Here is a 14,606-nt window from a genome sequence, read left to right as displayed (position 1 = left end):
CCTGTAGCCTCAAAAAGGTCACTAGAAATATGCAGAATATTTATGGAGTTTAATATTAGTTCATTTCTTTACTACATCAATTAACAGTGAATATGAAATTAGAATTGTTATTGATGTAGTGAAGACATGACTAATATCAGGCCTAGAAAGATACAGTTATTTCCTGAAATGTACCATATAGTCCTTCTCCATTCTGTTTCTGTTAAGCCCCAGTTCCTCTACCATCTAAATCCTGTCTGTCCTGCAAAGCCAATCTCAAATCTAATCGCCTCTCTGATTATTCCAACTTGCATTGTTTTACCTTCTTGAAGTTTCTCCAGAGTGTTTTTCCTTTTTATTTCAACCTCTCCCACACACATACACCCTGTCTATATGCAAACCAGGACCTCCCAGTCTTTCCTATATCTTTATGCCTTTATCTCCATTAGACCTAGGAAGTGTGATTTATTTCTAGAGTATTCTTTAGGTATTTAGCATTTTATTTTACAATTTTTTGGGGGGGGGTGCGTGCCATGGCCTGTGGGATCTAGATATCCGACCACTGCATTGGAAGCACAGAGTCTTAACCACTGGACCACCAGAGAATTCCCTTATAATTCATTTTTAATCAACATTACCTGTGTCCACTGTTATGATTGGCCTATGGGACCTACACTTGAAATTAGGAGACCAATTCCTAAAACATTTGCCACTTACTTTAAGAGGCCAAGATTTTGGCTTCTCTGAAACACAGTTTCCCTATCTGTAAACTGGGCATAACAGCAATTCCTAGTCACATGACTATTGTGAGGATCAGTGAGACTGCTTTGTGAATGTCTAAGAATTATTATGCACATATTTTGTATATATTAAAAAGGAATCTTATACATCTATTTGGCATTTGAAAGGCTTAAGGTCATCTTCATTTATCAAACTGAATCTCAAAGTTCAGCCCGTACAGTGTTTTCTAGTTCATTTTTTCTTTCAATAAATATTTGTTGAGCACATATTATGTCCCATAAACTCTTCTAGGTGCCAGAAATATATCAAGGAACTAAACAGAAAGGAAGTCACGCACAGATACAGTTTATTTTCTAATGTGGGAACAGACATGCACATAACAAAAACAACAACAAAAAAAGAGTGTCAGAAGATAATGAACATTAAACATTTGGGAGGAAAACAAAGCAGAAAAGGAAGATAAAGAATGGTTTTGTTATCTTTCATTTTAAATAACATAATCACAGAATGCTGATCAAGAAGGTGCAATTTTAACAAAGATGAAGAGACGAGGGAGTGGGCCACTGGGGAAGATTCTTCTAGGCAGAAGGAAGCAGGAACAATAGACCCCGAATGTATATGTGGGGGTAAGGGGTAAATACCTGGTGTTAGACAAGGGACAGCAGGTGGCCAATGTGACTGGGACTGAAGTAGCAAAATAGCTGGAGGTGGGAAACGGTGCTGGGAATGGGGCCTTCCAGAATGTGTAGGACCTTATATGACAGTATAATGGCTTTGGTTTCATTCTTATGTGTTTCAAATTCTTAGTAGCTGCAGAAAGCTGTAGGTTTTGGGTGATCAGCTGTGACTCTTTTTTTTTTTTTTTTTGCGGTACGCGGGCCTCTCACTGTTGTGGCCTCTCCCGTTGCGGAGCACAGGCTCCGGACGCACAGGCTCAGCGGCCATGGCTCACGGGCCCAGCCGCTCCGCGGCATGTGGATCTTCCCAGACCGGGGCACGGACCCGCGTCCCCTGCATCGGCAGGCGGACTTTCAACCACTGCGCCACCAGGGAAGCCCAGCTGTGACTCATCTTGACCCCTGATCCTGGACTTCAAAAGGACAACGGGCATGGTGCTCTGTGTGGAAGTGTCATTTTACTTCTTTGCTGAAAACTCTCAGAGAGGTCAGAGAGAAGGACTACCAGGCCAAGTCAGGGCATCAGGGACCCCAGAGAAGTACCAGACCCTTCCTTACAGATATAGGAACTCCAGGCCTTTTACTCCCAACAGTTACTTTTTGTTCCAGAATAGTCCTCTTCTCCAAAGCCTCCTGAACTGAGCAAATTCCTGTGGAAGAATCACTGATTTTGAATCTGTTTCCAGTTGGGGGTCACCAGGGACCACACAAACAAGAGCCACTGACAAATAATGTTCTTTCAAACATCAAACCCATACCCACCATTTAATACATGTGTCCACTCCTGAATCTTAACCTTTCTCCAACTTCTTTTGTTTTTTCTGGCCTTATTTCCACCCTTGTCTCAAGCCACGAGAGTGAAATCTCGCATATTTCTTCTCATGGTACATTATCCATGTAACTAGGTAATAATCAAAGGGCCACTCTCACTTTTACGTTCCTAGTTTCTCACTCCTCTTGTGTCCAGTGGTTCCCAATTTCAATCATGCATCAAACTTGCTGGTAGAACTTTGAAAAAATATATTACTGCAGAGCTTTGCCCCTAGAGATTCTGATTCAATTTATCAGAGGAGGGGCCTGGACATCTCGGGTATTTGAAATTCCCCAGCTAATGCTGATGGCTGTGAGGATTGAGAGGCACACTCTTCTGTGCCCACTCTGGGAAGTAGCCCCTAAGATGGCACCCAGTGACCCCTACCTTCTAGTACTGGTGCCCTTCCCACATTGCTCCAGCATTATGGTCAACAGGATATGACAGAGGTAATGGTATGTCACTTTCAAGATTCGATAAGAGACTTCCATCTTGATAACTCCCACTCTCTTGGATCACTTGTTCCAGAGGAAGGAAGCCAGCCCTTGTCATGAGTAACCTTATAGAGATATCCACATGGTGACGTACTGAGGCCTCCAGCCAACAGCATTATAAACAAGCTTTTTCTTGGACTTTAGAAGCTCCAGTCCCAGTCAAGTCTTTAGAATCTAAAGTTTAGATGACCTGACTGCAGCTTTGTGAGAGATCTTGAATCGGACTACCACCTAAGCTGCTCCCAGGTTCCTGATCCTAAGAAAATCTATGAGGTAATAAATGTTTGCTGTTTTAAGCTGTTCAATTTTGGAACCATGTGTTACTCAACATATTTAGTTGATAATATACCAACTGAAACCTTAGCGATCCTTTCTTTCAAGATCAAATCTTGTTATACCTCTTCCAAGAAACTTTCCCAGATTGCCACATTCTAGAATAATATTACTCCCTCCAAATTCCTACAGCAGTTAATATTAAATACAGTTTGATGTAATAATAATAAATATTAATTATATTACATTTTATATATACAATTATATATAAGTAGTGTTATATTAATGCTATAATATATAATTTATATATTTATATAACATATATAGATCTATAATTTATATAGAAGTATAAAATATAATAGTGCCATTTTGCCATTTACTGGTTTATGACATTGCTTATTTTATTCAGTATTGTTCAAACTTCAGTTAGTTATTTGAGTTCCACTTTTATGATTTTTTCTGTATCAGGGTGCAATCTATACTATTGTTTACTTAATATTTAAAAAAATATATATTCTTTAGGGGAATTCCCTGGCAGTCCAGTGGTTAGGACTCTGCACTTTCACTGCTGTGGGCCCAGGTTTGATCCCAGGTCGGGGAACTAAGATCCTGCAAGCAGGGCTGCTCAGCCTAAAAAGAAAAAAAAAAAAAAAATGAAATCAATGTATTTTAAAAGACAACCATAGTGGAAAATTCCTGCCTCTGACCATGAACAGAATACAACTATAAAACAATATGTAAATATGTAAATATATGTATATATTATTCAATTTCAGTTATATGCTATTTGCTGTCTACTACTTTGAGTCTGAAACTTGTTCTTTGTTATAAAGTTGAAAGACTGGGGAAGGGGGCAAGGATTAACAAGTGTTTGCAAGGCCTTAAAGATCTGCTAGCACCAAATTAATGTTTTCCCAGTTACTTAATCAGAAAGATTTAGAGAGAGAAGAAAGAGAATGATATTTTCACTCTCTGTTTCAACATTTTAAACACCAAAGTCCACATACTACTTATGATAATTTTCCATGCCCCCAGTAATACTTAGTACAGATCTGAGAAAATACTGGTTAATTAATGTACTATTTAATTGAGCCACTATTATATGTCTAACTCAGGAAATATAAAGTTATATGACCCAGGGAAGCTCACTTTGTGGTGGAACATTTATTAAGTTATACTTATTTTTGTTTCTCATATTATTTAATCATTATTTTGTTGAAAGAAAAAAGATCTATGTAATGTCTTTTTCATAGTAACTTTTATTTGTGCACCTCACCTGGGTCCCAAGAACACACTTGGAAGCAGGGTACATCATCTCATAAAATCCTTCTAAGAAAACTGGGGCCTTATTATTATCTCCATTTTACAGGTAATCAGAAGAATCACAGTGTTAGGCTGCACCCTGTAGGCCTGCAAGTCCTGTAATTACCCAGCCTTGAGACCAAAAAAAATGCCTGGAGACAGCAACAGAGACATCAATGGTTTATTGAACAGGGGATCTTACACGTCTGAAGCAAAGTTCTAGAGTGACTCCCCACTCCGTACCAACAGCAGACAGGACATGGCAGCAGTCTTCATGGTGGGGGTTGGGTGGGGGGTGTACCAGTGTACCAATTATAGGGGGAACTGATGTCAGGTGGGCTTATCATTAACTGGGGAAACCAGCAGAGGAGGACATCCCTCACCGTCCCTTTGGTTAACAGCCATCAAGGGGGCAGATATTTCCCTTTAATAACCCAGCATGCTGGAGCCGTTCTGTTCTAAGAATCAGAAAAATTTCTGGTTGGAGCAGGGGCAAGCACTTAAGCAGATACGGATAAGCTCTATGATTAAGAGGAAAGGTCAGTCCTGTGAGTAGGGTGAGGTGAAGCAGGGACTGTTCGATCAGGGGATGTACAGAGAGCAAGAGAACAGCCATCTTGTGTGGCCTGATCATACACACAGGCTCACTGAAGTAGTATCCAAGATAACCAGCTAACAAGCATTGGGCAGAACTTCAGTCACAAAAGGTTTTCCAGGGCCTATGTTCCTTCCACCTGTTTAGGCTGCTTTAGAGTAGGTTCTTTATTAATTCAGATTATCAGAATGACCTTCCTTTGGTGCTCTATTTGGTTTTGCTATTTTCAGCATTTTATTCCCGTTCATGTATTTCTCTTGCTTATCTCCAGTACATCTGGAAGTTCTTCATTTCGTTTGCTCTAATATTTTGTCATTGAGGGATTATTGAATGTCAGAGTTTACGTCATGGCTCTTCACTCAAGGATCTGCCCTTAAGCAGTAAACTGTATGGCACTTACATCTTGCTTTTGGCATATGGGGAAAAAATCCCAGTAGTTATTGGCTGTCATTTATTAAGTGTGTACTATCTTTGGATATCGTGCATTATCTAATTTATTTTTCCAATCTAATGAGGTAAGTGCTAGTGGTATCTTTGGTCTACAGCTAAAGAGACAGAGGATTGGGATTGTAACATTATCGTAACATATTGGCTGCTTTATTAGTTTGCTAAAGCTGTCATAATAAGGTACCTCAGTCTGAGTGGCTGAAAAAACAGAAATTTGTTTTCTCACTGTTCTGGAGTCTAGAAGTCTGAGATCAAGGTGCCAGCAGGGCTGTTTACTTCTGAGGGCTGTGAGAGAAAGTTGGGTTCTAGGCCTCTCTCCTTAGCTTGTAGACGGCCATCTTTCCCCCTCTATCTTCACATGTGTTCCCTCTGTACTTGCCTATGTCCAAATTTCCTCTTCTTAAAAGGACACTAGTCATATTGGAGTAGGACCTAACCACTTTCCAAGGACCTCATTTTAATTTAATTACCTCTTTAAAGACTCTATCCCTAAATATGGTTACATTCTGAGGGTTTAGCGAGGCGGGAGGAGGCAGATAAAATTCTCCCCATAATAGCTGTCTTACTTTAAATAGAACAGCCAATAGAAATCAGGGGTGTATGACTACCTTCCCCGGACTAGGCCTAGTTTTGGTTCTTTGGAATGAGGAGGAAAAAAGAAACTAAGAATAAGGATAGGTTAATGTTTAAATGTCTACTTTAAAAATAACTACATTGTATCTATTGCAAATAATTAAGCAGCATTCAGGTCTCATCCACAGTGATACTTGCCTTTTACTTGGGCAAACCTGGATTGCTGACCCTCTGGGAGAATGAGTATAAAGGGTCTTCCCAGGGGGGGCTGCTGCTTCAGGGAGAGGCCTCTTCTTGTCTATTTCATTACTGCTTTCAAGGCAGAAATAATGGTCAGATAAGAGATATAACAACAAGTCCATGTCTCACGTGGTGCGATTTCAGGGGGCAGGTTTCTCTCTGCTCCTTGGTGGTACATATTTCCAACAATTGAAATACAGGGTGTCTGCAAGCATTGTGAGTATAAGTTGCAATTTTCAAACACTGTCTTCTGGAAAAGTTACAGACAGAGCTTAGTTCGTCTTAATTTCAGTACTATAATCAACAGGCAGACTTTGCTATACATGCTTGTTTCCCACAGGAAAGGCAAAAGTTATTAATTGTATGATGATGATAGGGTAGAGCTATAGGATCCTCCAAAGAGAATTTGACCAGTATTCTCCAAGAAAAAAAAAGAAAAAATTGACATTTTTTTTCTTTCTTGTTCTTGGGAACAAGAGGGAGAATCTTTTTTTTTTTTTCAAATAAAGAATGGCATCTTTTTCACTATTAAAACAAATATGAATGAGTCATCTCCATTTGTTTTGAAAGAATTTAGTTTGATGATAACAAAAGACCACAAAATCTATCATTTGTATACTGATGGCCACTACCACGAGGCTTATAAACTGATTCTGTCATTGATCCTCTAGCTATTTAGACAAAATACTCCCCTTCTCTGCATCAGTTTGTTCATCTAGAAAATAGGTATGGAATGAGAGTGGCCTTAAAGTTCTATTGCAGGCTATCATCTTCCTACATAGGAAGGACTGAGGTCCGGGACACTGGAGCAGCAGGGCACGGTGCAGATTAATGGTATATATTCTTCTATATTTCTTAACTCCATCAAATTACAACTGAAAAATTATTGAAAGTCATGGTTTGTGGTTTGTAGAGGTCTATGTTCCACGGTGTGGCCACTGTGAAAATTTAACACTAGGCTTGAAGTAAGCAACAACTACAGTCTGATGTAGCCTAAGGAGATAAGCATCCCACCTTAAGAAGTCAGGATGTTGTTCAGGGATTTCCCTCCACCAAGATTTTGGTTCCGACAAAAATATATCAGAGGATTGTCAGGATGGCAGAAGCGGAGAATCCATAGTAGATGTTATTCTGAGCGCTCTGATGAGGTTAATTGTTCTGATGACTTCAGAAGGATCCCTTCTCAAGCACGAAGTGATGGATGTAGCTCTGGAAAACAAGGCATAAGCGAAAGTTCAAGGAAAAAAAGATGTGACTGAAGAGATGGTAGCTTTGATAAAAATGTCCTTGACAGTGAGGTGAAGGTGTTTGAATGTTAAGCTCTTTGGTGTGGACACTGCAAAAAAATGGAGCCAGAATGAAATGTCTAAACTTCAAGAGATTTGACTCAAATATAACCTATACTTTTTAAGGTATATCCTATTACCATTTACTGATAAGGTATTGCAGTTAATCTCTGTATGTTTAAATTTTGGGCTTCACAGACACTGCATAAAAGTTATTGATTTCTTCAAATTTATAAACCTGATTTCTTGAACCAACAATACAGTGTTTAGTCTCTTCCTCTAGTCCTGTGACTAGTATTTATTTACATTCAATTTACCATCTCACTTCTTTGATCATGAACAACTAACCCACTATGGCAACTGATGTGCTAACTTGAGCATCGTTAGCAAGAACTTGAGTTATCGCTGGACCAGAGTGTATGCCTGCAGTGACCCGTATCCATTTTACACAACTGCATTTTAAAGATTTTAAGGATTGGAAGTCCTAGAGTAATTTATGGGTTGACATTTAAAAAAACATTTTAACAAATACTATACCTTGATCCTATGTCCAGTAATAGTAGACTAGGCAACTCAGATAAACCCTGATGCTTAGAACAACTAGAAAACATCTGATTGAAGGGTCAGGCAGCTAGCAAGAAAATGAATTACAGAGCCAAGAATCAGAAAAAGAAGAAAGCCCAGAGTACTAGGCAGCTAGAAAATAAGAAAGGAAGAAAATCTCCATATACTATTGTGGAATGATCTTCAGGATATATATTTTATTTTATTTTATTTTTTTTTTGCGGTACGCGGGCCTCTCACTGTTGTGGCCTCTCCCATTGCGGAGCACAGGCTCCGGACGCGCAGGCTCAGCAGCCATGGCTCACGGGCCCAGCCGCTCCGCGGCATGTGGGATCCTCCCGGACCGGGGCACGAACCCGTGTCCCCTGCATCGGCAGGCGGACTCTCAACCACTGCGCCACCAGGGAAGCCCCAGGATATATATTTTAAAGGAAAAAAAAAACAAAACCAAAAACAAACCCAAGGTAGAGAAAATTATGTGTAAGATGTTACTGTTTATCTAGTAGAGAGGTACTGGGACTTCCCTGGTGTTCTAGTGGTAAAGAATCTGCCTTCTAATGCAGAGGAAGCTGGTTCCGTCCCTGGTCAAGGAACTAAAGATCCCACATGCCAAGGGGCAACTAAGCTGGCGCGCCACAACTACTGAGCTCGCACGCTTCAACTAGAGAGCCCGCGTGCCGCAAACTACAGAGCCCACGCACTCTGGAACCCGCACCACAACTACAGAGCCCACGCGCCCTGGAGCCTGTGCGCCACAACTAGAGAGAGAAAACCCGCACGCCACAACTAGATAGAAGCCTGCACGCCACAATGAAAGATCCCGCATGCCTCAACGACGATCCCGCATGCCACAACTAAAACCGGAGGCGGCCAAATAAATAAATAAATATAAAATAAATATTAAAAAATATAATAGAGGGGAACTAAGAATACACAAATGCATGTTTATAATTAACAAACAAATAATTGGAAGTTAAATCACAACATTAAAAATTGTTACTTATGAGAGAGGCTATAGGCTAAAAGAGAAAGACCTCTTTGAACATAGCTTGAGTTGACCTTGGAACTATGTAAAAATATTTTATGTAAGGATAAGGTTAAATTTTAAAAAGCCAAATCCCTAAACATAACAGCAAAATGAAGCAAATGGATCTGTGTATTCAGATAGTAGCATAAGCACACAGGAAATTATTTCCAAATAATTTGAAAAACAGTAAATCAAACAGTTCTAGTGTGACATAATTTATTAAGGCAGCAGTTCTCAAAGTTTTCGACCCATGCACGTTTTAAAAGTATTGAGGATCCAACGAATTTGTGTTTCTGTAGGTTACTACTATTGATATTTACCTTACTAGAAGTTAAAACTGAAAGAATATTTGTTTTATTAATTCATTTAAAAATTACAATAAACCCTTTTCAACATACATATTTTATGAAGATAGCTATATTTTTCAAAATTAAAAAATTAGTAAGAAGATTAGCACTGTTCTATATTTTGCAAGTATCTTTTAAATAAGTTTCAGGATAATTGTGAAAATAATTTTAGCTTCACAGACCCATTAAAAGGATCTCAGGGACCCCCAGGGGTCCCCAGACCACATTTTGAGAATCACTGCCTTTAGGACAAAGAGAAAGCTAACATTTTATTTATTTATTTAGTAACCACATTGTTGGTGGTAGTGTTGGGGATGGCTGTGGCAGAAGCTGGTACACAGGACAATTTCAGAATGCCTTGGTTATTAGCGTTTGGATTGATTTCTAACAATGGCAATCATTAAAATACAATTTGCTCTCCTGAAATTTTATTGAACAAAGCATCAGCAAGTTTCTCAGGGAGCTCTTTTTTGAGACTTGATCCTATAGCATTGCAGGAGGTGGAGTTTCCCCTAATATAAGTACAACAGAACCTTAAGACTGTAAAGCCAGGCACTTTCTGGAGAAGAAGATGCTCATCTCAGTGACACAGGGCACAAAGACTTTGGAAAAGATGAATAGTGAGACACACCAGGTAAACTTCTTATTCAGCTCATCATAGTATTTGTTCCAATTGCTTATTATGGATTCATGGCTTTTACATGCTGAATCTATTCCAGTAAACTACAACTGTTCTGTTTGTTTAGTTTTAATTCTCAAGTTAGCACTACTTACACCGTGGGGATTCTTTCAGGCTTTCTTGCCACTCTCATCTTAACTCTCTTTATTGTTACTCCAAACATGGAAGATCATCCTTGCTTTCAGTGAGCATGGTGTTCTAGACCCATCAGATTTTCCCTTGTCTCAAAACTTGTAATCAGTTCCTCTTCAAGGAATTTAGTTTCTTGAATAGAGGTGGAAATCTCCATACCAGGGTTTTGCGTCATGCACCTGGCTGCATCAGATGACTTTGAGAACACTATGATGACAGATTAAAAGCCCTGTTTTTAAAGGCTAAGTGCCTGTTACTCTTTTCACAGAAAGCGCTTTATCTTGTCCCCAAATAAATTATTTTTTTCAATCAAACTCACTTTTCTTCTTGAGCTGATAGCTTCACTCTTCTCTGCCATATAAAACGTCACCTCACCAAGGTTAATTTACTAGTTTGGGCTGCTTATCTAAACAATGTGTTTATAAAACAGTATTATTAAAAATTTTATAAAACATACAATGGACTTTTATCCAGATATATATTTCTAAGATACACATAATACATTAGTAATTTTAATATTTCACTTTGAGCTTTTGGAAGAATTAATATAGTCCACAGCTCATAAACATGAGGATGATCTTACTATGTTTTCTTTTTGCAATGCATTGTCCCAAATGATTCTCCCAGTCATTATCATCTGTACACCAGTTATTTTAAAAGAAAATGAAATTTTAATTTTTCCAACACTTTCCACTTTCTGATTATTCTATTAATTCCATTAAATATAATTAAAATATAATAGAAATTAAAACTTAATATATATGTATGCATGTATAAAGTGTATCCTGGCTAATGGAATGGTATAGCTAAAAATCTCAAAGGTTTGGCTCTATACTCTCCATCTCACTGCTGTTCTGTACCAAGAGCCTAAAATAATCAGACACTAGACAGTCAATGCTTTTATATTTTTTGTCACCCTCTTGGAGTAAGAGTGTTGGAAAAATTAAAATACAACATATTTTAGTAATGTGTGTACAAATAAAACATATTTTATGTGTATATTATATGTATATGCATAAATATATGTACATATACATACATGCACACACTCATATTATGGTGTAATTATTTTAATTGCAGGCAGCACTGAATTTCAATTTCTTGAGATTTTTGGTCAAATACAGCTATTTGGCCAAATACAAATACATTAAAACATAGAGAGTTATCTTAATATTTCACTAGTTTATTTTCAAGATATCAGTTTAAAATGTTGGGGAAGAAAGAGTAAATTAAAACAAGCTACAATCAAATTAATATCAATAATTATTTTTTAGGGGCTTCCCTGGTGGCGCAGTGATTATCCGCCTGCCAGTGCAGGGCACAGTAGGTCCAGCCCTGGTCCGGGGAAGATCCCACACGCTGCGGAGCAACTAATCCCATGCACCACTACTACTGAGCCTGCGCTCTAGAGCCTGCGAGCCACAACTACTGAGCCCGCGTACCACAACTACTGAAGCCCGCGCGCCTAGAGCCCATGCTCCGCAGAAGAGGCCACCGCAGTGATAGGACGGTGCAGCGCAGCAAGGAGTGGCCCCCTCTGGCCGCAACTAGAGAAAGACCATGGCACAGCAACAAAGACCCAAATCAGCCAAAAATAAATAAATACAATGAGCATCTGAGGTAGTATTTGTTGGTCTCATTCCACACATGAGGAAAATAAGGCAAAAAATAAACTTAGCAATGTTATGCACATAAAATTTCTTTAAAAAAATTATTTTTTAAAAGTCCAGTGTTACATTTATACAATGTCACGTACCAAATTTGAGTGGGATATTTTTATACAGTTCATATTCTCAAAACACTGTTCCACAAGAACCAACTAGTAAAAGACACTGATATATTTGAGCTATATTTTAGGTGCAACTCCAGAGTCACATCACATATACATATTCCTAGTATTAAATGAGGTGTAACTTTATAGTTTTCTTTTCTTTTTTCTTGGACATGTGCAAGGACGTTAGAAATTAAAGCAGACATGATATAAAAAGTCATTGTTTTAAGAATTAAAACATATTTTAAAAAACCCTTAATTTATTAATGGATATTTTTCTTTATTCTAAGCACATGAGGAAATCCTCTGGGAAATATTTTGTCTCTATGCTTTATTATAACCTACATTAAAATTATTCTTTTTAATATGCCTAATATAAAAAGTCAGAAATTTGAAATTATAAATCACCTAGAAAAAATAATATAATACACTTTGCAAAGATGTAGGTCATACTTATTAATTCTGAATGTAAGCCCTTAAGCAAAGATTCAAAGTAGTTTCTCCATCGTAAGACTTTAGTCCTTAAGAGACTTTTCATGGCTAGTCACTCATTTGTCTTGGCATACTGCAAATTAAACATATTAGGTCACCTATGTATTTTCATATGCAATATGAACAAATGGTAATTTTTGCATCAAGTGGTCACTTTGTAGAATAACATAATTTTCTGGGGAAGCATTTCCATGCTGATTCCCTGTAAAGACTAAAATAGTTTTAAATATGCCATTCATTCCTAAGGGCCTAAAATGAAGAGATGGATTTTGGTTTCCCGAACTGAGGACAGGGAAACAGCCCTTCTCTATTTAAAAAAAAAATTTATTCCGATTAATAGAGAAACAGTAAATGCAAGTGACATGCAGAAAGAAAGAAAACATGGAGAGGATCCTCACAGTAAAGGCAGGAATAGGACCTAATCCCTCCCATACAGAGAAATTTCACTCAGAGAAATTAGGGAGTGGAGAAAATGGCAGAGTTCTTCCAACAAAGCCGCGTGGCCCAGAAATCTCCCAATTAGGATAGACTCATGAGGGACACCGTTGGTAAACTTCAAACTGCGCGCGCAGCGTCTGGATTGGCTATCGATAAACGTGGCACCTGGTTGAAGTGTGCGATAATTTGAATTGGATTCTCACTTCCATTTGTTTTTCTTCTGCCTTTCTAACTTAATATTTGGCAAACCCAAACCCAGGGAAAGGGGAGGAGAGCCAGCACCTCTCCCCAAAGAAAACATAAGTGAATAAAACGATTGGTACCTTTCTTACTGTGTGCCAAGAAATTCATTAGTCAGGTATGTACACGTTAAAATTAAGGATGGAAGACTTCCCTGGTGACGCAGTGGTTGAGAGTCCGCCTGCCGACTCAGGGGACACGGGTTCGTGCCCCGGTCCGGGAAGATCCCACATGAAGCGGAGCGGCTGAGTCCGTGAGCCATGGCCGCTGAGCCTGCGCGTCCGGAGCCTGTGCTCCGCAACGGGGGAGGCCGCAACAGTGAGAGGCCCGCGTACCACTAAATAAATAAATAAGTAAATAAAGTTAAGGATGGAGCGCTCAAGCCATTGTTAGCAAAAACTTCTGCCGGGTTCAGACTTAAAGGCGAGCGGATTTTCCTTTGGGACAAAGTGCATTTTGCCTTCTTCACTACGTGTGTCTGATAGTGAACCTCCCCCTTCTCGACATAAAAACATATAAAAATATCTCGAGTATTGCTGCAGCACCACCTACATTGTAGTGGAAGTAATTTCTAACAAGATGAAAATGAGGAAACGCGAACAGAAGGAAGACCAGATGAAGACATAAAAGATGACCATCTGCAAACCAAAGAGAGAAGCCTCAGAATAAACCACCCCTGCTGACAGCAAATCTTGGCCCTCTAGCTTCCAGAACTGCGAGAAAATAAACCTGTTTAAAGACCAAAAAAAAAAAGGAATCGCGGAACTTGTTATACTTTGAACCAAATAACAAACACCTGCTGCATAAAGTGAGTGCCACTTCTCTTCAGAAGATTGAGTGGCTCTGAAAAGAGCCTTTGGGGTGTGGGCCTAGCCTTACCGCTCGCTCCGCTGCGGCCTGGCTCATTTGGAGCTGGTGTACTTGGTGACGGCCTTGGTGCCCTCGGACACGGCGTGCTTGGCCAGTTCGCCGGGCAGCAGCAAGCGCACGGCCGTCTGGATCTCCCTGGAGGTGATAGTCGAGCGCTTGTTGTAATGCGCCAGGCGCGACGCCTCGCCCGCGATGCGCTCGAAGATGTCGTTAACGAACGAGTTCATGATGCCCATGGCCTTGGACGAGATGCCGGTGTCCGGGTGGACCTGCTTTAGCACCTTGTACACGTACACGGAGTAGCTCTCCTTGCGGCTGCGCTTGCGCTTCTTGCCGTCCTTCTTCTGAGCCTTGGTCACCGCCTTCTTGGAGCCTTTCTTCGGGGCCGGAGCAGACTTGGAGGGTTCAGGCATGGCGCGGAGTTAACTGCCAAGCAGTTCAAAAATAACAGGAAGAACAAGAACCAGGCTGAGTCCTCTTCCTTCACAGCTTCTTAAACAAAGGAGGCAGTGAGTAAAGTCGAGCGTCTGATTGGTGGTGAATCCTGGAAACAGCACGTAACAGTTTTGTCCAATCAAAATAAGTGTATTTCAAAATCCGATTTCATTGGGTTAAATAAAACTAGTTT

The 14,606-nt window shown here is 39.6% G+C and overlaps 1 protein-coding gene across 2 annotated transcripts; it reads right to left on the bottom strand.

Moving 5' to 3' along the window:
• Positions 1 to 3,482: 3,482 nt before the first annotated feature.
• LOC307193557 (histone H2B type 1-N) lies at positions 3,483 to 14,528 on the bottom strand. Of its 2 annotated transcripts, XR_013830353.1 has the most exons (3): positions 13,988 to 14,528; positions 7,147 to 7,341; positions 3,483 to 3,605 (listed from the first exon to the last, which is right to left on the bottom strand). XR_013830353.1 is itself a non-coding variant. In XM_079935699.1 (2 exons), the coding sequence occupies exon 1, from the start codon at positions 14,389 to 14,391 to the stop codon at positions 14,011 to 14,013; it is 381 nt and encodes a 126-aa protein (XP_079791825.1). In that variant the 5' UTR covers positions 14,392 to 14,528; the 3' UTR covers positions 4,223 to 7,341; positions 13,988 to 14,010. The 2 variants fall into 2 exon arrangements, 1 of the variants encoding a protein (XP_079791825.1); XM_079935699.1 differs by lacking the exon at positions 3,483 to 3,605 and having other exon boundaries at positions 4,223 to 7,341.
• Positions 14,529 to 14,606: the final 78 nt, after the last annotated feature.

This window comes from Stenella coeruleoalba (genome assembly GCF_951394435.1).
Source record: "Stenella coeruleoalba genome assembly, chromosome: 10".
Classification (NCBI taxonomy): domain Eukaryota; kingdom Metazoa; phylum Chordata; class Mammalia; order Artiodactyla; family Delphinidae; genus Stenella; species Stenella coeruleoalba.
Note: the sequence above shows the minus strand (reverse complement) of the source record. Positions and strands in the feature narration are given on the sequence as shown.